This window comes from Aquarana catesbeiana, linkage group LG10, assembly GCF_042186555.1.
Source record: "Aquarana catesbeiana isolate 2022-GZ linkage group LG10, ASM4218655v1, whole genome shotgun sequence".
Taxonomy (NCBI): domain Eukaryota; kingdom Metazoa; phylum Chordata; class Amphibia; order Anura; family Ranidae; genus Aquarana; species Aquarana catesbeiana.
The window spans coordinates 167,932,316-167,956,372 of NC_133333.1; the positions used below are offsets into that span (position 1 = coordinate 167,932,316).

At 42.3% G+C, this 24,057-nt stretch overlaps 1 protein-coding gene across 10 annotated transcripts in view; it reads left to right on the forward strand.

Annotated features, from left to right (window-relative positions):
• Positions 1–24,057, forward strand: part of MIB2 (MIB E3 ubiquitin protein ligase 2) — a 240,650-nt gene that overhangs the window by 167,841 nt on the left and 48,752 nt on the right. For 7 of the 10 annotated variants that reach the window (XM_073602907.1, XM_073602908.1, XM_073602909.1 and 4 more), the window contains 4 exons: positions 749–943; positions 12,625–12,767; positions 13,202–13,321; positions 19,525–19,629. In XM_073602907.1, coding sequence (XP_073459008.1) covers positions 749–943; positions 12,625–12,767; positions 13,202–13,321; positions 19,525–19,629 — 563 coding nt within the window. The remainder of the gene's footprint in view (positions 1–748; positions 944–12,624; positions 12,768–13,201; positions 13,322–19,524; positions 19,630–24,057) is intronic. The other 3 variants (XM_073602915.1, XM_073602916.1, XM_073602917.1) reach the window with 3 other exon arrangements.

Below are 24,057 nucleotides of genomic sequence, written 5' to 3' on the forward strand. Positions count from 1 at the left end.
GACTTTTTACTGAACTGACTTGCCTACACATGATCACACCAAAGTCCGACGGATTCGTACGTGATGACGTACACCGGACTAAAATAAGGAAGTTGATAGCCAGTAGCCAATAGCTGCCCTAGTGTTGGTTTTTGTCCGTCGGACTAGCATACAGACGAGCAGATTTCTAGGTCCGGCGGAGTTACGACGTAAAGATTTGAAGCATGTTCCAAATCTAAAGTCTGTCAGATTTGCGACTGGAAAAGTCCGCTGAAGGTCCGGTGAAGCCCACACACGATCGGATTGTCCGTCGGATTTGGTCTGTCGGCGTCTGTTTGACCGGTCGAAAAGTCCGACCATGTGTACGCTGCATAATAGAACCCTAATGTTCTAATACTGCTGGTATGTAAACTTATGAGCACAACTGTATGTACTATACTGCAAAATCCAACAGTCAGCAAACTATTGACCTCCACCAGGGTAATTTTATTACTGGAAATAAAATAAGGGGGTTCCCTATTTTTTTTTTTTTTTTTTATACCAGCCATGAATTTATTGCCCTAGAGTAACTACCTCTACTAACCTTGTACCCTTGAATGCCTGGTTTAACTGTTTCTGCTCAAAAACAATATGATTTTGCCAAACTTAAGAGCCTTCGCTTCCTTATTGTGCTCTTGTACTTCTTTTGTAAAACAGAATAAATAGATTGAACTATAAAATAGGACATTGTTTTAATGTAAAACATTTTTCTTTGTTCTGTGTTACCTAGGTGGGGAATCTAAAGTTGGCCGGGTTGTGGATATTCGCGGATGGGATGTGGAAACAGGACGCAGCGTGGCAAGTGTAACTTGGGCTGATGGCACCACTAATGTTTACAGAGTTGGGCACAAGGGCAAAGTAGATCTAAAGTGCATCGCAGATGCTCAAGGAGGACATTACTACAAAGATCACTTACCTAAGCTTGGTAAGACAGACAGACAGTTTGCATTAACATTAGTGTGTCAGTTTTATTTATTTTTAAATTTATTATGTCAGTCAGCCTCTTACTAAATAACTGTCATTCTTAATTAACATGGCTTGCTTTGTATTTATGGACAGATTACCACCTCCTTTTGTGGGAACAAGATGACAACATCTTAATATTTTCCTAGGCTGATCAGTGTTAACCTCCAGCAAAATTCCCTTTTTTGGGGGGTTAAAGTGGGAAGTGGTTTAATACTTTGTCTGATTTTATTGCTTTCTCTGTGCCCATTGGAGAGATTCCCCCTCATATCCTACCCCAGTGACCACACAAGATGTAAGAAAATCTTTATAACGGAGACAAATAACCATGAAAACCTGACAGAGGTTCTACCCCTCCTCACTCAATTTATCCTTTTTATTTTTAGAGCCTTTTTTTGTATTGTTTTTCATATGTGCTAAAATGCACTTTTTTTTTTCATGAAAGCACACTTAAAACCCAAAAATATTATATGTTGTCGAAAATCAGAGGAACCATAGAATAAAATGATGGTAATTGCAATATCTTGATTTGTACAATGCAAGACACAGGCAGAGTATTCTTAGACCTTGGGTACATATATTCAGGTGATTGGAACGAGACTAGCAAAACTTTCGGGGAGACACCTACTGGACACCTCCCCTAATACTCTACCTAGTCCGTGAGCCCTCCGATTTTTGCTGGTGTCCTAATGTGATGGACTTCTTCTCATTTACAGAGAAATCACTCTTCATTTTACTTAGCTGAACTCCTTCACTGTCTTCCAGCATACCATTAAAAGCAGCGCATCCAGATCAGTTCAACCTCTGTAAAACCTTGAGAGCTGTACCCAGACCCCAACATTGTGGGGACAGCCTACAGTGTTGCTTTGGGCATTGAATCCTGCATGATCACTCACTTTGGCACTCTGTGCAACGCATGTGGTTAGCCACAGGGCCTTATATAGGTCCAGGGCGGTGGTTTATGCCTTTGGAACCCAGACCCTGAAGATCCCTCCAGGGGTATGCCTAATGTGATGTGCGAAGCCTGGACCCAATATAGGGACCTAATAAATAAATAAATATGTATAATGGTTGCACTTAGGGCAAAGAATTGAGGTATGCAGCCCCCCTGAAAGGAGCTTCCCTAAGGATCCTCCAAAAGAGTTAAAGATTATTCACAATGGGGTATGGCGCTCCCTATAGGATTATATGGGATGAGCAGCTACAGCGAAGGGGGAGGTGGGGGGGGGGTGTTATCCCTTGGTGTCCTGATGTGTGATAGTGTAAGCTGTACCAAATATCTAAATGAAGTTTACAAAAAACACCATAACCCCTAGTGGTGGTTTACGGTACCACCAGTAAATTGTGCCAATATAAGCAATCTTAAGTGATAAAAAATCATAAAAAAGTGAACACAAGAATATAGAAGGTGTAAACTAAACACCTACAATTGTGATGGGATTTCAAAGAAAAACCACCATATAGTATAGTGGTTTAGCATTGAACAAAGACATAAAAGTGCACCTCTGCCTAATAGTACAAATAACACCAAACAAATTGTAAATAGTGATCATAGTCCATAGGGTGATAAATTTCTGCAAAAAAAGGTTTTCAAATTTTCTTTAAGCAAAACCATGACTGGGGTGCTTTGAGATGTTCTTAGTGACTTTTGTGCTCCCCCTCAAGGGTCCCTAATCACCGGATCCAACAACCCCAAAGGGGCAAACAGCATATGATTATCTCCTTCACGATCTCCTCACCACCGCGATCATATAAGGCGCCCAGGGTAGTCTCCGCTCTCCGTATTGGTGATTAGATTATATTCATGGTAGCTCCCTCTCCACACAATTCCTCTTCTTGTATTTTCCCCCCAAACACTAGAGGGCCAAGGAGTTTTATCTGAGGCTCCTTTTCCTTTTCAATTGGCTTAACTGCTGACCGTGAGGCATTCAGGGAAGACTAAAGAGGAGGAGAGGTGCCATTTGGTGGATAAACACAGATATAAGCCTAAAGCAGATGTGATCTCCTTAAAAAAGAGATCAGAGCAGCTGGTAAGCGGCAGTCATTTTCCAGGTGGAAGAACTTTCCTATCTCAAATCACTTTTCTCTACGGTGTTATCCTGTTTGAAGTCACAATTATCTGTGAAGGAGAGATATTCCTAGAATGTGAACACTCAGCAACCAGCAACTATATCTGTATAGAGAATCTGTGTTAATAATAATGTATCCAATTACTTCTTTTTGACCTTATTATGTGGATAATTTCTCATAATTACCGGTTTAATTACTGTGATGCAAGTTGTTTATCTATAGGTCCCAGAACTTTCCTATAGATTGGGAGTAATTATGTCCCTTATAAGATGGGACATCCCACCACTCGTGGTTAATTATCATCATTTACATGTTGTTTTTTTGCACAGATTTTTTCTTTGACATGTATTTATTGTGTTTATCTCACAATTAAACTGCAGCAGGACCTTAATCGTTGTGTCTTATAGAAGGGCTATCTAGACAGCGCTGTATTTCTATTTGATATAATATGATCACTGCTACTGTACGCAAAAGCCTTGGAATAGTCACACTTGAGCCTCCTTCTGTCTCACCATGCCCCTTTTGGTACAAAGAGATCTGCTAAGCCTAAAAAAAATTTGCTCTTCAGGAATAAATAGGATGGGAATTTTATGATCACTGGGTCAATCCTGAAAAGTTTTTCACTCCTCTGAAAATGATTGCCGAACTCGCTGTTCTGGTTATAGATCTTGCCTTCTCAGCCTTAAAACAACACCTCACTGTTTTCAACTGATGTTCCTACATTCAAAGATTTTCTGTATAATAGGTTTTAGGCCTCTATCACACGAGCGTTTACCCATATACATCTCAGCGGATACTTGCAGCTGGAATGACAGGTGCATGCGAATAGCAACGGGCATTCAGCCTGTATCACCTAATGAGGGGCTGACAAAAGCTGTCATTGTTCGCATGTAGCTGCACACCACGGGGTTACCTGTGGTTAGGGTTAGATGTTCAAGCCTGGACGCAGACATCTGTCCCTAACCACAGGAGGCCCAAGAGGCTCTTAAAAGCTCTCTTTACACTTGCAGGCCCAGCACTGCAACCAGCTATTCCTGCTATTTGTCTGTCAGACCACAGGCAACTGGAATTGATCAGTGTACAACTATCTTAATCTTATTTTCCTACCTTAAAGTGGTTGTAAACCTTTACACACCACTTTTACCTAGAGGTAAGCCTATAATAAGGCTTACCTGTAGGTACTGGAAATATCTCCTAAACCTACACAGTTTAGGAGACCTTTACCATATATGCTTGGGCCGGCATCGGTGCATGTGCACTGAAGAAAGGTCATGCCATTTCTATAGGGCCCGCACCGTGACCATCAGCTCGACTCCGGCCAGTCACAGAGCCGGAGTCCACGGCCCCGGAAGGAAGAGGGGTGAAGGTGGACGCGGGGACCTCGGAGACATAGCGGGCTTCGTTTGCAGGTAAGTTCAACATAATGGGCTAGTATGTGATGCATACTAGCCCATTATGCTTTTACTTTGGAATAAAGAGGAAGAAAAACCCATCAGAGTTTACTTCCTCTTTAACAGAACAGTTGCCGCATTTAACTTCTGCCTTGTACGTTTGTGCTGATGCCCTATAACTGGTCATGACACAAATTTCTGGAATGGCTTTGATTTCTATTCACACACACAGAGAATCTTGTAGCTCAAAGCCTGGTCAGTTAACATTGTCTGTAAAAGACGCTCATATGTTTGCCCTTTAAAGGAGGACGTTTTTTTTGGTTAGGCACTTAACAAATTCAGGATGTCACAGGAGGGAAGGTTCTACTTCCACAGTGAATAATTTGAATAACGCCCTCCTCAGGAGCCTCTACCTCTTCAAAACACAGAGCACTTAATTGCTCTACCCTGGTATCAACTTCAAAAACGAAGTTCAGCCCTTTCTTTCAGCGTAAGACTTGGCCCACAAAGCCTATTAAAGTGATTGTAAAGGCCTTTTTTTTTTAAAATAACAAACATGGTGTACTCACCTCCACTGTGCAGCTCGTTTTGCACAGAGTGGCCCTGAACCTGCTCTTCTGGGGTCCCGCGGTGGCTCTCGCGGCTCCTCCACACATCCGATAACCCCCTAGGATTACCCGGGGGATTACCTTGCGGGCGTGCTCCCGAGTCCAGCATTTGGCGTCCATAGCTGCCGAATGCAGGACTTGGCCCCAGCGCTCGCATCATTGGATTTGATTGACAGCAGCGCTGCTATCAATCTATCCAATCAAGAGCCGAGAACCACGGGCAGTGAGACGGTGCGTCCCCGTGGGTGTGGTTCGAGGGCTCAGGTAAGTAAAACGGGGGGGGGGGGGGGCTGGGGGGCCAGTCACTGACAGGTGTTTTTTCACCTTAATGCATCGGATGCATTAAGGTGAAAAAACACGTAGGTTTACAACCCCTTTAAGCCTCCTAAGAAAAAAAAAGGAATGTCTGTTACAGTTTGCCCATTTCTGTGTCACAAATGTCCCAGACTTGTGGGATCAATCAGTGGTTTCAAGGGGATACAAAATAGAGTTCAAAACACTATCCCCTCACCACTTTCCTTTATCAAATCAACAAAAATCTGTCCAAGTCATTCAGATTTGCAGAATTCCATGAAGCATCTCTTGTCTCAGGTTGTAGCTTTGCCAGTGCTGCCACAAGACCGGTTCCAAGGATTTTATTCAAACCAGTTTACAATATCAAAGCCCAGTGGGAATATTCATCTTTTCTGGACCTAAAGTACTTTCTATTTCCAAAATTTTGCATGGAATCTTTAGTGATTTTTGCCTATCTGAAATAAAGGGAATACCTAGAAACCTTCAACGTCCAAGATGCCAATCTTCAGTGAAAGTTTCTAAATTCCAGTTTGTCGCACTGCCTTTTGACCTATCCTCTGCTTCCAGAGTATTCCTAGCACCTCTTCTAGCCCTTCTAACAATTCAGAGAATCCAGGTCACAGGTTATCTGGACAACCTTCTCCTGAAGGGCTCCTTTCTCTTCTGACTGTCTGCAAATGTTCACAGGACAAGTCAGAGGCTCCAAGCTTTCATTGGATAATCAATTTCTAAAGAACTGCTCCTCATCCTTCTCTTCGCCTGGAATACTTGTGTCTAGTCTTAGACACATCCAAAGCCAAAGGTTATCCTTCAAGAGAAGAAAATGCTTTCCCACAATGAGATTCTCCAGGAGAGTTCTAGGCCTGATGGTAACTTCTTTGAAGACTGTGTCATTTGCCCAATTTAATTTGATACCTCTCAAGTGCAGCATTTTGTCTGGAACAAGCATGCTCCTTTGTTTGACCTACTCATGCTCCTGTTTAGCCAAGCAAGGAAATCACTAACTTGGTGGATCTCCACCCCAGTTTCAACCATAGAGAAGTCTTTTCTTCCCTATCCCTGGAAAGTGATAAAACAGGCCAGTCTTTTAGGCTGTGGAAGAGTGTTCCTCATGGTCTTGAGAACATGGTCATTGGTGGAAGCCGCACTCCCTATAAACATCTTAGAGCTCAGAGCAAAAAGATGGCTCTTAAACCCTAGACCCCCCCTTCTGCAAGGAAACCCAATCGGGATGTAGTCAAACAATGCCATAGCCATGGCCTACATCAACCACTAAGGGGGCACCAGGAGTCATGCAGCCTCGAAGGAAGCAATCCAGATCATCTTATGTCCAGCAATCTCTGCGGTCCTGCCTGGACCAAGGGGTAAGGATCCTTCAACCTATGTCAGACATGAGGGACCACGGCTGTGGATATGCTGGCCTCCAGGCTCAACAAATAACTACTTCTGATTATGGTGTGGCCCAAGGAATGGCACAGCCATTCGATGCCTTGATTAATCCCCTGGTCTCAGTTTGGGCTGATCTATGCCTTCCCTCCAGTGTAAATTCCACCCCATCTGCTGCATAAAATAGAATAAGAAAAGAAGCTGGTGATTCCCCTTGCACCAAATTGTTTCATAAGAACAGTCACTGGCTTTAATGGCATACCTGTTGAAATCCACACCTTTAGAGAATCTCATCTTTCTTTGCCTGGGGTATACACATGCACTTCAATATCTGGCTATTCTCCCCAGGGCTGGTACAAGGGGTGGGCGGGAGGGGCACCTACCCTGGGCGGTGTCTTAATCTGTGGTGAGGGGGGCGCGCTGAGAGCTTCTACCGCTTCTCCTGCCTGACAGGAGTGCCTCTCTGTCATTCTCCTTCCTGTTACTGCACAATGTATGGATTCCCGACTCCTCCGTTCCAGGTCTTCAACTCTGCCTTATCTCTCCTGCACCAATTAATCATTCCTCTCCTTCAAAGCTCCCCTCCCCCTGTCAGCTTGTTCTCTTTCCCAGGTCACTTCAGTCTTCCTTGTAGGTCACGTTCACTTTGTCTGGTGTCCTGCAATTACTGCCTCCTGTCAAAAAGTGCCTCAGATGGGTCTGCACATTCACAGTACCAAACGTCACTTCAGCTGATAGGTTGATCAGCTGACGTGACGTCAACACAGCACATGCGCAGATCGTCAGAGGCATTTTTCGACAGGAGGCAGTTTTCGTTGCTATGAAAACAGCGGAGGGAGACGCTATTCAAACAGCACTTGTCAGATAATACCTTGCTTTTGCAGGGCGAGTTTTCCATGGGCGTGTTTTGTGTGTGTTGCAGGGCAGGTTTAATGTGTTGAACGGTGGGTTTTGCCTATCTGTAAGGGCGGGTTGCAACTCGCACAAAACCTGCCCTTCAACACACCCAGAACCCGCCCTGCAACAGCAAGGCTTAATCCGACAAGTACCTTCTCCCTCCGCTGTTTGAATAGCGTAGGATAATGCCTCAGACGATCTTCGCATGCGCTGTGTTGACGTCACACCAGCTGATCAACATATCAGCTGGAGTGTCGATTGGTACTGCTCATGCACAGAACCATTGGAGGCATGTTTCAACGGGAGGCATTTCTCAATAGAACACCAGCTCATCTCACCAGCATGTCTCTATCTTCCTTGCACAACCATAAGTCGGAACAGATTCTCCTGTTCACATCAACTTTTCACCTTCTTCTTTTGGCTGTCTCGTCCAAAAAGGGGAACTGCACATCCTGCAGCCTCTGGTCTCAGCTCTGGGCATTCCACACAGCCATTTGGCTGACACCCTTTTTATTCCAGTTTACTCCTCTACTATCTGTCCTGTCTATAAAATGCAATCTTAGCAGTTTCCCTGCAGTCCTTCGCTATGCTCTTCATTAAAACATACTCTTACTACCCTTACTACTACCCCACTTTTTCACTCTTTCCTATCCCTAATAACCAGACTGCTGTGGTTTGGTCGCAGTGTGATTGTATGTGCAGTTTTAGGTGTGCTCCCAATGAATTTTATTACACAATGCGTTTTCATGAAAGCGCATCAAAGTCATGCATGCCGCATCTTTGATGCGCATTCAGAAAACACACTGTGCAGTAAAATTCATTGGGAATGCACCTAAAACCACACATACAATCACACTGTGGCCAAACCACAGTGCACTGGTGCGAGCCCACTAAAAGGCTAGGTTCACACCTTTCCATGTCAGCCACAAAATTGTGGCTTTCCTGACATACACAAACACACTAATCATTAGTAGATGTGTGGCAGTGCCATTAATTATTAATGGCACCCCCACACATCTGCTAACACATGCATTTTCACATGCACCAAACCACATGGTGTCTCTGTCTCAAAAGTGAAACAACAGGGGTCTGTTTAGAGCCCTAATATTTCACCAAAGCCCCCCAACAATGCTGGTAAAAAAAAAAAAAAAAAATTTAATTCTAAAAATGATTTAAAAAATGTTTTTAAAAATAAATATTTAAGGGCTTGTTCATACGTTTTGGTCTCTAAAGAGCGATCAGCACTCAGATTGCTCTTCAGAGAGCATTTGACAGGTGGTAACGAGCCCTTGTATTGCCTCCTTACTGCCTGCTTTAATCCCTCCAGCCCTGCACTAGCATGTCACAGCCATGGGTCAAGTTCTGCAAGTGATACCATTTGTACTGCAGCAGTGAAGCAAAACATCACAGCCGCAACATGTGTACATCCCCAGGCACTGCCTCTGCATCTAAAGGGTGTATCGGTTAAGGCACCCAGGGGGTGCCAGTATGCCCTCTCCCAGTAATCATAATTTAACCTCACCCACTCATTGCTGCGGCGCTATGCGCACCACATGCCACTTTCTCCCTGAAATGTTCCTCATTCAATTTCAAAAGTTGCACGATGTGTAATGGGGCGTACACACGGTCGGACTTTTTGGCTACAAAAATCCGACGGACCAAATCCGGCAGACAATCCGATCTTGTGTGGGCTTCCCCGGACTTTCAGCGGACTTTTCCAGTCGCAAATCTGACAGACTTTAGATTTGGAACTTGCTTCAAATCTTTACGTCGTAACTCTGCCGGACCCAGAAATCCGCTCGTCTGTATGCTAGTCCGACGGACAAAAACCCACGCTAGGGCAGCTATTGGCTACTGGCTATCAACTTCCTTATTTTAGTCCGATGTACGTCATCACGTACGAATCCGTCGGACTTTTGTGCGATCGTATGTAGGCAAGTCCGTTCGTTAGAACATCCGCCGCAAGTCCGCCAAAAGTCCGTCGAAAGTTTGTCGGACGGGCTGTCAGACTTTTGTAGCCGAAAAGTCCGCCCGTGTGTACGCCCCATTAGTACTATTTCAGTGCATGTCACAAACATTACATGCATTACAAACCTTACACCATTATTAGCCCTATCCGAGCGGGGGGGCAGTTTGCCATGTTCACCCTGGGCACCGGATGACCTTGTCCCAGCACTGATTCTCCCCTTTAGACCTTTCACATTAATAAAGTGTTTTCACACACAGAACGCTATAAACTGTAGAGACTGTTGTGTAAAAAAATCCCAAGCATTAAGCAGTTTTAGATGCAGCCACCATGCCTGGCACCAGTGTTAATTTTGACATTAAATTTAGATTTAGTCTTAGTTATAGTCTTTTTGACTAAAATACCATTTTAGTTTCAGTCGTATTTTAGTCATCTTAATTGTTTTCGTTTTAATTGTATTTTAGTCGACTAAAATCAAATGGGTTTACATCAATTTTAAAGCATTAGCTCTTTAGAATTGCCAAACATTATATACTCATGGAGTAAAAATCTAATAACGTTATTATTTATGGTGTTCAGGTTTGAACATGCACTACAGACACAGATTTGTGTCATTGTGATATATTAAGTCTTTATAAATAAAACCAAATTTCATGAACAAACAAAAATATTGCTTTTTGACAAGCAGGAATACAACTTAAAAATATATTTTAAAAAAATGTAAACACTATTGGCTGTAATGTCATTGCACATATTACCTGAATATATTACAAACATTTAAATTTCATGAAAAAAACTAAGAAAAGCCTTTTTCTTATTTTTTTTTTTTCTTTCAACAGCTTAGTAGATACCCCCTACATATTCTTATGTGGTAGTGCAGTGTTAATTTTGACTTCTAATTTCAATAGTCATAGTCTTACATAAAATACCATTTTGATTTAAGTCGTACTTTAGTCATCTGAATTGTTATAGTCTTATTGTAGTCATCTGAATTGTTTTAGTTTTAGTCATATTTTAGTCAATAAAATAGTATTATATTATTAGTCAACAAAAACATTTTAGTCAACTAAATTAACACTGCTTGGCACCAATAATACTACCACAATCAAAGCTGCTTACATTTTGTACCTCTTCTCATTTTCATGTTTTGAAAACAACTCAACTCATTTCTGCATGCTGTACGTTTTGTGTTGCAGCCCTGCTATTCTCGTTAAGACTATACTTAGTGACCACAATTATATATTGGATTCTGGAGTTTAAAGACATGTTGCTGTCATTTTAGCGGCACTTTTAACCCCCGCTAGTGGCCAAAGAAAGGGTTAAAACCACTTGTGTTGCAGTGCTTTCAAAGCACTTTACAGGTGCTTCGGAAGCACTGTGCATTCATTCAGAACTTTTTTTCCCGTACTGCAAGCACATCCCCCCCAGTGTGAAAGCACTCGGGCTTTCACACTGGGGAGGCGTGACAGACAGTTTTCAGGTGCTATTTTTAGTGCTAAAATGCATGAAAACTACCTCAGTGTGAAAGGGGTCTAAAGGCAAAAACTTTTTTTTTGTTTTGGATACAGTGGAAAGGGATTAGAACACCTGCCAGGTTTTTATTGCTGCCTGTGCCCTGATTACCACTTGACCTCCGGAAGATTTACACCGCTTCATGACCAGGCCATTTTTTGCACTGGGGCACTGCGTTACTCTACCTGATAATTGCACGGTCTTGCGACACTGTAGCCACACAAAATTAATGTCATTTTTTCCCCATTCATTCATTGGTTTACGCTAACGTTATAGGGAATTTTTATTTATTTATTTTATACTAGTAACAGCGGCGATCAGTGATATTGCGGTGGACAATCGGACACCATTCACACTGGAGGTGTTTTTCAGGAGCTATATTACTAAAAATAGCGCATGTAAAGCGCCTGAAAAATGCCTCATCTGCAATCCCAGTGTGAAAGCACTCAAAAAAAGTCCTGCAAGCAGTTTCTTTGAGGCGCTTTAGGCCCCTGCCCCCACCCCCGCCCTTTGAAATCAATGGGCAGGGCCGCCAAAACGCACGCAAAGTGCCTCGGTAGCAGAGCTTTGCAGGCGCTTTTAACCCTACATTCGGCCGCTAGCGGGGGTTAAAAGCGCCCCGCTAGCGGACGAAAAGTGCCTCTAACATGACTAGTTTTAGCGGCGCTTTACAGCTGACACCCCCCACGCTTTCAATGTGAAAGGGCTCTAACTGATACTTTGCGGGAACCAGTGACACTAATACAGAGATCAGTGCTAAAAATATGCACTGTCACTGTACTAATGACACTGGCTGATAAGGGATTAAACATCTAGGGGCAATCAAAGGGTTAACTGTGTGCCTAGCCAGTGTTTATATGTGTACTCTGAGGTGCCCTTACTAAGGGAAGTAATGGATTTTGTTCCCTGCTTTGCTGATGATCAGCGGGTGCCGGAGGACATCCAATGCCCAGCAACCGCAGATCGGCTTCTGCTGTGAAAAAAAAAAAAAAAAAAATTATATATATATATATATATATATATATATATATATATATATATATATATATATATATATATATATATATATATATATAAAATATATATATATATATATATATATATATACATACATACATACACACACATACATAGACATGATTTTGCACAGGAGAGCCACCCTGTAGCAGTAGAACTGCTATGGGGCGGACGTTAGGGGCTAGGGAGATTCAGCATCTCTATTTGTCCTGTTTACTGTTATCACTGAACAGTAATAGAGGGGAAACCTTCCAATGGGGACACTAGTTCTGGTGACCTGGAGGACCCCAAGGGATTCCCTTAGTTTGCAGGGATTTCCTCTCACTTTCTGGCTATGGAACAGGAAGTGAAGGTATATCTCCCCAATGGGACACCGATGGTTAAAAAAAAAAAAAAAACCTGACATGGGTTCTAACCCTTCCTAACTGTATACAACATTTAAAAAAAAAAAAGTTTTTCCTATAGTTGTACTTTAAATGTTATGCCTTTTGTTGTTTTTCAGGAAAACCAGCAGAGATTCAGAGGAAAGAGAGTTCAGAACGGCATCCATTCCAGCATGGTGACAAAGTAAAGTGTCTCTTAGATATTGAAATTTTGCGGGAAATGCAAGAGGGGCATGGAGGATGGAATCCAAAAATGGCAGAGGTAATTGTCACTGTAATGTTTCAGCCATTAATTCATTCAAGCAAACTTTTTTCATTCGCAGTGTCTACAGTGGCCATTAGATTTGTTTTTTAACCTTACATAAAATTAGTCTTTTCCCCCGGCTGAGAGACAGCTGAACAGAAAGCTTGAGTGGGAATGTTTGAAACCATGTTTGAAATCAAATGACACTAGTAATGACAACTCAGCAACAGCTCTTTGTTTGAGTTTAAGTTATGATTGTATACACTATCCATCCCAAAAAACTTCTGTTTTACTATTTGTGCATTCACCTACTCCTACATTGTGAGGCAATGTGACGAGATAAATTTCAAACCAAACCAAAGTTTTGTTTTTACATAATGTGATTTGACATTTTGATGTCATTGTATTGCGTGCTTCTTAATTCATTTTTTAAGCTTGTTTTGGCTGTGCAGTTTATAGGTCAAACCGGAACAGTTCACAGAATCACAGAGCGGGGAGATGTCAGAGTGCAGTACAACAGTGAAACACGCTGGACCTTCCACCCTGGTGCTCTGACAAAGGTACCGCAAGATGTATGTAGCACACAACATAGTAAAATATATATAAAATTGATTTGGAAAGAATAAGCAAGCATTTTATTACTCTTATTTATTCATCTCTTCTTATCTGAGCTAGGTCCATTCTCATCTAAATTTTGTTTTAGAGTTTTCCACTCTAAAACAAAATGAATCCACCCCTGGATTAATCATTAGACTCCAGCACTTCCTAACAATGAGTTGCCTAGGACTTCCGCATGTATCCTGGAAGGTTGGTGTCATTAGCCTCCCTAATCCTAAACTGTACAGCCTAATAAAACTTAGATAGAATTAGCCCTGGTTCAAACTGGAGCGTTTTGACATGCGATTTGACATGTCAAATCGGCAGAAATTGCTGTTAATGGCACCGTCCTAATCGGTGCGACGCCGCATCTGCAGCGCTGCACCGATTTCAAAAAACAGTTTCTGTACTACTTTTTGCGATTTCGTGCTGCGATTTACATTGACATCTTTGCAGAAACCTGCACAGATGTCTCTGAAATCGGGACTGACATGCGGGAGTGAAATCGTGCTGAACTCGCAGCTCAGTGTGAACCTGGGCTAAGGGGCAGAAGTTTAGGGATTGATATTCATACGCTTTCTCCCCCTATTTTTTTCTAGGTCATCTGGAAATTCTAGGAATACAAATTTATATATATTTATTTTCATAATATAAGGTTCCTTTCGCTGAATCTGTTGCATTTTGGCCATGTTGTTGCTACCACCTCTTTAAAGTGTATTCTGAAGATGGTGAGGTAGTAAAGTCTTATTAATAGGCAAAAGGTGAGGCTAAATGGTGTGATGGATATGGGAAAAAAACTTTACCTGTGTCAGCTCTGCCTTTCCTGATTTGTTATAAAATTAAGCCACAGATGGTCTTTTTTTTACATTTGTATAATAATCTGACCCTGTACATGCACATTAGTAGTAACGTATATACTCGAGTATAGGCCGACCCGAATATAAGCCGAGGAACCTAATTTTACCACAAAAAAACAGGGAAAACATATTGACTCGAGTATAAGCCTAGGGTGGGAAAATGCAGCAGCTACTGGGTAAACAATGCCCATCTGTAGCCTCACTGTGCCCATTTGTAGTCTCACTGTGACCATATGCAGTCTAATTGTGCCCGTTTGCAGTCTAATTGTCATCATTTGCAGCCTTATTGTGCCCATTAGTAGTCCCACTGTGCCCATCTGCAACTGTACCTTTGATTACTAAAACAGCGTGTGTCTCCCGCTGTGTTATGCAGTCTGTTCGGCCGTTCCATTGTATCAAAGCCCCGCCTTCTCCTAGTCTGTGATAGATGGAACGGTGATACAGTTTACCAGCATTGTATCAGAGTTCCTCTATCACTGATGAGGAGGAGGCGGGGCTTTGTTACAATGGATGGCTGAACAGACTGCATAACACAGCGGGAGAAACACGCTGTTTTATTAATGAAAGATACGGTTCACTTAAGTATAAGCCAAGGAGGGGGGGGGGTTTCAACCTAAAAAATGGGCTGGAAAAACTCGGCTTATACTCAAGTATATATGGTAATTAGTAGAGAAGTGTGTAATCACGCGGTCCTGACCAGACACTAAACCATATCTGATATGCAATGACCCAGCTGGTGAGATCTTGTAGTATTACACTACATGGAAAAAGTAAAAGAGTAATTTGATCCTTTTTTTGTGAAGTTGAAAGATCCATTTCACATTTTATTATACCTGTTAATACTTGACAGAGATTCACCATATTGCATAATTGAAGAGAAGCAGGTAAATTTCACCATATTCGATAGCTGAAGAGTACCAGAAAAAACATATTTGACAGCTAGGGAGCAGTAGTGAGAGCTCACAAATTTACAAGGCTACTATATATCGTGTATACACACACACACGTACAGTACAGGACAGGACACAGGGCTTGTATTCATAGACCATGGGTTATATGCAGGCTACCCTCAGGTGATTGGACACAGGCAAAAACTTTGCTAGGGCTACTCGTAGTGCATACTCATATAACCCACCCACTCCATGAGACTCAATTTTTTATGTTTTGTTTTTTTTTTACTACTGTCATTAGGTAAAGTTTTTTCTTCTTTCTTCGGATACTTCTATCAAGATTTAACTGCTTATTGCCCTAGGCCAGTGATGGCGAACCTTGGCACCCCAGATGTTTTGGAACTACATTTTCCATGATGCTCATGCACTCTGCATTGTAGTTAAGCATCATGGGAAATATAGTTCCAAAGCATCTGGGGTGCCAAGGTTTGCCATCACTGCCCTAGGCTATCTAGCAGTTTCCAGATCAGTAATCTTTGGCGTTTACCTTGGGGACCCTACCCAAACCCCACTATGGGCTGATCTGTAATGTTGCTTCAGGCACTGGATACCTCATAAAGCTGGCCATATACTGACCAAAACTGTCTGAATTTCGATCAGTGTTGGGCCATCCCTGTTTGATCTTCTGTTGAAGGGATATGCTGGAAAACTTTTGTTGATCAATGTAATGTGACCGCAAGCAAACTTACTGGCTACCTTGCTCCAACTTCAGTCACAAAGGGTGGTGGTACCTATTCCTTTAGAGGAAAGTTTCTGAGGTTTTTATTCAAAATGGTTTGCAGTTCCCAAACCAAATGGGGGCATCTATCATTGCTTCAATTAGACAAAGGGAATATCTCGAATCGGAAGACACACAAGATATCCATCTACATACAGTGCCTTGAAAAAGTATTCATACCCCTCGAAATTTTCCACATTTTGTCATGTTATAATCAAAAACGCAAATGTATTTTTTGGGGATTTTATGTGATAAACCAACACACAGTGGCATAATTGTGAAGTGGAAGGAAAATGATAAATGGTTTTCAAAATTTTTTACAAATAAATATCTGAAAAGTGTGGCGTACATTTGTATTTGGCCCTCTTGAGTCTATACTTTGTAGAACCACCTTTTGCTGCAATTACAGATTCTTCCTCAAATGTTGCTCAATATAGAGATAGCAAGGCTTCCGGTGATCCTCATTGCACCCAACTGGTCCAGAAGAATGTGGTACAGACTCCTGGCAGATGAGCTTTGGGCACTTCCAAAAAGATCAGACTTACTGACAGAAGAACCCCTATTCCACCCTGTTTCTTAGTCACTTTCTTTAGCAGCATAGCTGTTAAAACCCAGGTTTTGAAGGATAGAGTTCTCTCTGTCTTAATTATCCCCACATTACTCAGAACAAGAAGATCTGCCTCTCATAGATCTACCACTGCACACGAAAGGCTTACTTTGCCTGGTGCGAGGACAGACAACTAAGTCCCATGGAATACCCTGTTTTTCATATTTTGCCTTTTCTTCAGTCTGGTTTTGACCAATGTCTGGCCATGTGAATCCCTTTTCAGAAACCTCTTGCTTCACAGTCCTTAAGACTTTTCTTCAGGGAGCTGCTCACTTAAATCCCCCAGTTCGACTTGCTCTGTGATCCGAACCTGGTGCTGTCTGTACTCTGGATAAGAGATAGAGTATATGTTTGGGAGACCTCAACTGTTAATTTCCAATCCTGGTGATCATTACATCTGTAAGGTATGTTTCTGAGCTTGTGCTTTGTGCACACATTCTCCAGGTTCTACCAGGTGGATGTTCAGGCCTTAGCTGATACAAGCTTTGGTTGCAAGGTGCATCAAACTGAGTGTTTTTTGGATTTCTAGACCCTTGTTATTGTTGACCTGTTGGCAGTTCTGTTTACTTGCTGCTATGTTGCTGCACACCCTTCAGGGTATTGTTTGGGGGGCATGCCATGATCAGTGGGATTAAGATAAAGGGAATTATTATGTTCTCATAAAGTCCCTTATCTTGAAGCACAATACAGATCCCGTTTCCTGTGGTCTCTCATTATTGCTTGCTAAAAATATAAGTTCGCTGAAGTGGGTGAGGTTTTATGAGCATACACAAAGTTATGGCCATTGGCCAATCACCTAACGGTAGCCTGGATATACTGTACAACTTAAAACAATGTGGAACCGCGCTAATGATAAAAAAAAAAAAAAAAAAAAAAAGCATAGATTCCTATGGCTATAGTGTCAACAAAAACAAGTGCTGCTCTAATCGGAGAAATACCTAACACATGAACCATCAAACAATCACAACCTCAGGAATGACCGCAGGAGTGTAACCAATTCATACAAAAATACCATACATATAAAACTAAAATTAAAAAAATAAACATTTAAGTTATTCTAAAGGATATCTTTTTTTTAAATACAAAACATGTTGTACTTACCTGCTCTGTGCATTGGTTTTGCCTCTTCTGGGGTCCCCTGATGACAGTCTCTGCTCCCCCCCCCCCCCCCCACTTGCTATGGCGGCACTTATGCAGGCCTGCTCCCTGTGTGTCCTTTGACATTTGTGAAAGGGTTTTTACTTTTAAACGTGATTCACACCTACACCTATATGGTGTCTTTTAACACTAAAGAATTTTCTCACCATGCCCTTTGCTCAGCTTTTCACAAGCTTGATATTCACAAGGAAGATTTTTTTCAGCTACTGTGATTTGTACAGTGTGGACAATTTTTTTGGATGCATTCTGGATAAATTGATTACACTCTTGGGGTTATTCCTGAGGTTGTGATTATTTGGTGGTCAAATCTTTAGGTGTTTCTCTAATTAGCTCAGCACTTGTTTGATTTTTCTTGGTATACTGTAACCCAAGGTCTGTGAATACAAACCCTGTTGTGCCGTACTGTTCTCCAAGATAAGGAATTTACAGTTGAGTAGAAATTCCCTATCCTAATCTTACAACACAGGATGTATAGCTTACAGTACAGGACACAGGATATGTAGTCATAGACCATGGGTTATATTCTGCTACATTCAGGTGATGGTACACTAGCAAAGCTTTGCTGAGAATGCTCCCATTGCACCCTCTTATAACCCCACCCACTCTGGGACTCCAGTTTTCGGGCTTTTTTTTTTTTTTTCTATGCTTCTACTTGCACTTCTGTCACAATCCAGCTGCTAATTGCCTCAGAGCAACAATTAACAATTTCAGGATCAGTTGCCCTCTATGTATATCTTTGGAACCGTACCTGCAACCACATCAGGGGGCCAGCCTGTTCTCTTTGCGTTGCTTCCTTTGTGTGAAATAACTGCTGATCCCGCAAGTCCTATTGCTTTCCTATTACAATCTGACCATGCCAGGTTATGAAAGCACATCCATCCCAGCATGATCACTTTTCTTCTTTGCATTTTTCTTTTGAACACAGCCTGTATGTAATCCAATGATCAGACTTTTTGCTGACACACACACACACACACCTAATCACTGGGAAGATCAGTGTACTGCTCTCCCTCTGCCTTGCGCTGTCTGCAGTCCAGATGTCCTAAAACTGAAAAACATTTTTTTTTTTTAGCTTTATGGCATGTGAAGGGTGTGCTCCCCCTCTCCTTTGTATTTAGGTTTTGGATTTTGTTGCTTAATTCTTGCATTTACCTTGTGCAGGTGGAAGGGAGCTGTAAATCTTCTAAACTCCAACAGTGCAGATTTGCGTTTTGTGTGTCTTTCACCCTCCCCACTGTTCTCTGATTTTCCTTATTGCATGCTACAAAACTGGGGTTCCACATGGGGGAGGAGTTATATAAAGGTTCACTGGGGGCTGTTCCCTAGCAAAGCTTTGATGCACAATAAATTCTATAACAGACACATACAATCTATCAGAGAGGGACCACTACTGAGTCAACAGGGAGTTAGATTGTTTGATGAATTTTTTTTAGAAATCCAACAGGGGACTTGCTCCACAGCCGGCAATTTTTAACGAGCTGCACCCTTAACTCACAGTTAATTCATTTAGTGTAAATCCTGAAAATATAACCATGAGAAGAAAGTTTTTGTAGCCTTAACAGATTAGTTCTCATGTAACAAATGATACATATGTTATTACTCACTAAAAACAAATTATTTAGTTCACTGGTGACTCCTTGACTTATCCATGAGTGTATCTGGTGGTTGGAAGGAATGAGTGTCACAAGATCACTTCAATGCTGCTGCATCCCTTTACAGTGATATGGTGTATATTTATTTGCGTAGTATTGCCACTTAGTGTCAGATTGTGGAGTTGTGCTTTACAATATCTTGATTGCAGTGTTTGTTTTTTATTAGTTGCTCCCTTTTCCTTTTTTTGCATACGATGGAAAATGCTTTTTTTTTATTTTGTTTCTTTCCTTTTTAGCACAACAGCATTTGGGTTGGTGATGTTGTGCGTGTGATGGATGACATGGATACAGTCAAGAAGCTACAAGTTGGTCACGGGGAGTGGACAGATGATATGGCCCCTGTGAGTGCCTAAATTTATGAGTGCCATTTTCAGCACTGGAAAACTTTCTTCTTCTGGAACTTTTCCAACTATTCATCTGTCTGCTCATTTCTCTGTGTTAACTCCCATTTTGAACAAATAGCCATGGTATTGGTAACAGTACAGTAACAGAATTTACCCCAGGTAACCCCATAGGGCCAAAGAGATTACGTTACAGGTTTTATATGTATATATAAAAGTGGGAAGTAGGGTGAGCTGGCCTGAATCACTGCCAGGGAGGGGGAGCAGAGCTGCTCAGTCACTCCTGGGAAGGTAAAGCATGGGGTAGTTGAACTGCTGAGTCACTGCCATAAGGGGAAGAGCAGGGGGAGTTGAGCTGCTGAGTCACTTATGGGAGAAAAAACAGCCATACATGGATCAAAATTCGTCATTCTCTGCTGAACCAGCCAAATTTAAATCTATGTATGGGAATAGTCTACCAATCGACTTCTGTACAACCAGCCTGTCAGATAAATGCAGCTTGATCAGCACTGCTAGCTATAGCCGGAAGCGCTGATCAGTGTATTCTGACAGGATAAAGGAATGATTTCCATTGCTCAGCCCACTATCCCAAAAGTAAGGAATTAACCCCATCATTTTTAGGATCTGGGACAGAAATGAGACCAGCAAATACTGTCTGCTTAAGAGGGCTTTGATGTACATTGATACTTTCTGAAAGTATCAGAAACCTCTCTTTGCATTTTATTTCAAAATATACATTTATAATCTTTTCTGCATCTCAGGAGAACACCCTGCCCTCACATTTTGTATACAAGATAGCGGGTGGATCAAGCCTGCTTTTTAGTACCACAAAGCCACAAGTTTTCATCGTGCACTATACAACCTTCTAGCTGCCGGCATCCTAACAACTGCTGATGTCATTGGTTGATCAGGAGGCTGTTGGGTTTCTGCATAGCAACCTTGTTTACCCCCCCCCCTGCCCCTCTCCATCAGTCACATTAGCTAAGTGAGGAAGACGAACTGAGGGAGAAGAGAAACATTGTAATGCTAGTCAGTACCAGTTAGCAAAGATGTATTTGCTTTTGAAAGAATACAGTAATGGCCAAAAATATTGGCACCCCTGCATTTCTGTCAGATAATGCACCACTTCACCCAGAAAATTGTTGCAATTGCAAATGTTTAGGCATTCTCATGTTTATTTCTTTTGTTTGTATTGGTATGACACAAAAAAGTGGAAAAGCAAAAAGCCAAATCTGACACATTCCAAGCAAAACTCCAAAATGGACTGGAAAAAATTATTGGCACCTTCTCAAAGTTGTAAGAAATAATTCCACGTTTGTGATGCTCCTGTAATTTGTAATCAAAGTCACCTGTATCCGGTAACACGTGCTGACAATATAGAAATCACACCGGCAACCAGTTAAAATGGTGAAAAATTCACTCAACCTTTCTGTTGTGTGTCTCTGTGTGCCAAACGAAGAATGGAGAAGAGAAAGAGCAGCAAAGAATTGTCTTGAGGATTTGAGCTCAAAAAATGTGGAAAAGCATGGAAAATCTCAAGGTAAAAAGTCCATCTCCAGAGATCCTAATGTTCCTGCGTCCACTGGGCGCACCATTGTGAAAAAGTTTACAGCCCATGGCACTGTAGCTAATCTCCCTGGATGTGGACGAAAGAGAAAAATTGATCAAAGATTGCAACAAAGGATTGTTCGAATGGTGGATAAAGAACCTTGACCACTTTCCAGACAAATTCAAGCTGACCTTTAGTCACAGGGTACAACTGTGTCAGCTCACACTCAGGGCCGGATTTCCCACAAGGCCACCGAAGCCAGGCCTCGGGGCGGCAGTGGTGCAGGGGCGGCGCCACTCCTGCGGCGACTTCTTGCCCGGCTCCCCCCCTGCACTAACCTAGCAGCATGGCAGGTGCGGAAGGTCCGTGCCTTGTCTAATATCACTGCACTACCCCCTCCCCACACTGCCTGTCTTATTCACACAAAACATGAAGCGCAGCCGCTTAAGTTAAGAAGTGGGTGATTGGTTGTTAGGCAGCGGGGAGGTCCCAGCAATAAATCATTCACTTTTAACGTGAAAAGTCCCGCCCGTTGTCCAGAGCGGCCAGGCTCCATGTCTTGTGTGAATAAGGTAGGGTTCTTTGGGGAGGAGGGAGTGCTGTGCTGTAAAGGAGTTTGATATTGAGAGAGGACTATGATGGGGGCTCAGTCTGTGATTGGGGGGGGGGGTCAGTCTGTGATTTGGGGGGTCAGTCTGCGATGGGGGTCTGTGATGGGTCAGGACCAGTTTGCGATGGGGGGTCAGTCTGTGATGGGGGGCAGTCTATAATGGGGGGGGGCTGCTATGGGTCAGGTCAGTCTGTAATGGGGGTCTGTGATGGGGGGTCAGTCTGTAATGAGGGGTCTGTGATTTGGGGGTTCAGTCTGTGATGGAAGGGTCTGTGATGGGCAGTCTGTGATGGGGGGGTCAGTCTGTGATGGGTCAGTCTGTAATGGGGGGTCTGTGATGGGGGTTTGTGATGAGGCAGGGGGGGATGTGACGTAAGGGGGAGGGCTAAGGACACTGATGTAAAAGGGGGTTGTGATGTAAAAGGAGGTATGTGATGTAAAGGGGAGACTGAAGACACTGATGTAAAAGGGGGTCTGTGATGTGATGTGAAGGGGGGGGACTGAAGACACTGATGTAAAAGGGGGTCTGTGATTTCTGCACTAGCAAAACACAGGTCTCTGCAAAACAATAGAAAACAATTGTTTTCTATGCGTCCTGAATGAAGTGTATTTGCATAAAGAACTATTTACGATCATCTTTGGGTCAAGAAAGACTGAACAGTTTAGCTTTATTTGCCATTGAGTCAGAATTTTTAAATACTTTGCCCTACGAAGATATTATCGATGAGTTTGCCAAAAGAAAAGTTAGAACTAAAAAATTGTAGGGAGTTTCTTACTGCTATAATCCTTAAAAGGTATTTTCTGCATTACAGAGTATTTTCAGTCTGTACAATTAAAGCCAGTTATTTTCAGTGTTATCGTGTGTGGAGATATGTTTTAATAGATCTATTGTTGCAGTCATCGATAAAGGATGAGAATAGTGGTGTGTGTGTGTGGGGGGGGGGCGGCATTGAAGGACCCAGCCTTGGGGCGGCAAAGGGAGTAAATCCGGGCCTGCTCGCACTATACGTCTCCATCTGAATGAAAAGGGAAAGTATGGTAGGAGACTCAGGAAGACCCCACTGCTACACAGAAACATAAAAAGCCAGATTTAGAGTTTGCCAAAACTTAACTGAGGAAGATAAAATCCTTTTGGGAGTATGTGCTGTGGACAGACGAAACAAAATTTACAGCTTTTGGTAAAGCCTGTCAGTCTAGTGTTTTCAGAAAAAAATGAGGCCTTCAAAGAAAAGAATACAGTCCCTACAGTAAAACATGGTAGAGGTTCACTGATGTTTTGGGGTTGCTTTGCTGCTGCAGGCACTGAATGTCTTGACCGTGTGCATGGCTTTATGAAATCTGAAAACTACCAAAGAATTCTGGGGTGCAGTGTAGGGCCCAGTATCAGAAAGTTGGGACTCTGTCAGAGGTCATGAGTCTTACAGCAGGACAATGACCCAAAGCACATGTCAAAAAGCACCCAGAAATGGTTTAAGACAAAGTGCTGGAGAGTACTGAACTGGCCAGCAATGAGTCCAGATCTAAATCTCATAGTGCACCTGCGGAGAGATCTCAAAACAGCAGTTGGGATAAGGAACCCTTCCAATCTGAGAGACCTGGAGCAGTTGGTTAAAGAAGAGTGGTCCAAAATTCCAGTAAAGAGGTGTAAGAAACTCACTGATGTTTACAGGAAGTGATTGATTTCAGCTTTTTTTCTCCAGGGCGTGTGATACCAACTATTAAATTGAGGGTGGCAATAATTTTGTCCAGTCCATTTTTGGAGTTTTGCGTGGAATGTGTCAGATTTAGCTTTTTGTTTCTCACTTTTTTTGTGTCATACCAATACAAACAAAAGAAATAAACATGAGAATGCCCAAACTTTTGTAATTGCAACAATTTTTTTGGGTGAAGTGGTGCATTATCTGACAGAAATGCAGGGGTGCCAATATATTTGGCCATGACTGTATATCGCCTTCGATGTTGGGCGTCCTATGTGTGTGGATGTTGCTACATTATGTAAAACTATTCATTTAGTTTGTTACATTTTAGAATGGCATACCTCAATATTGTGCATAGTTTTAAAGGGTGCCTTGGCTGAAGAAAGGTTGAGAAACACTGTCCTAGACTATGGTGTGGAAATAGGTACAAGGGCAAATTTGTTCAAAATGTTGTGCGTGTTAATGTCACAAGTTATCTAAAAATCTTCCTCTTGTTTTGTGTATTGTCTTCATGGTTTTTGCTTCCGACATTAGTCATGAACTCCTAGTTTCTAGGTTCACTAACTTTCTGT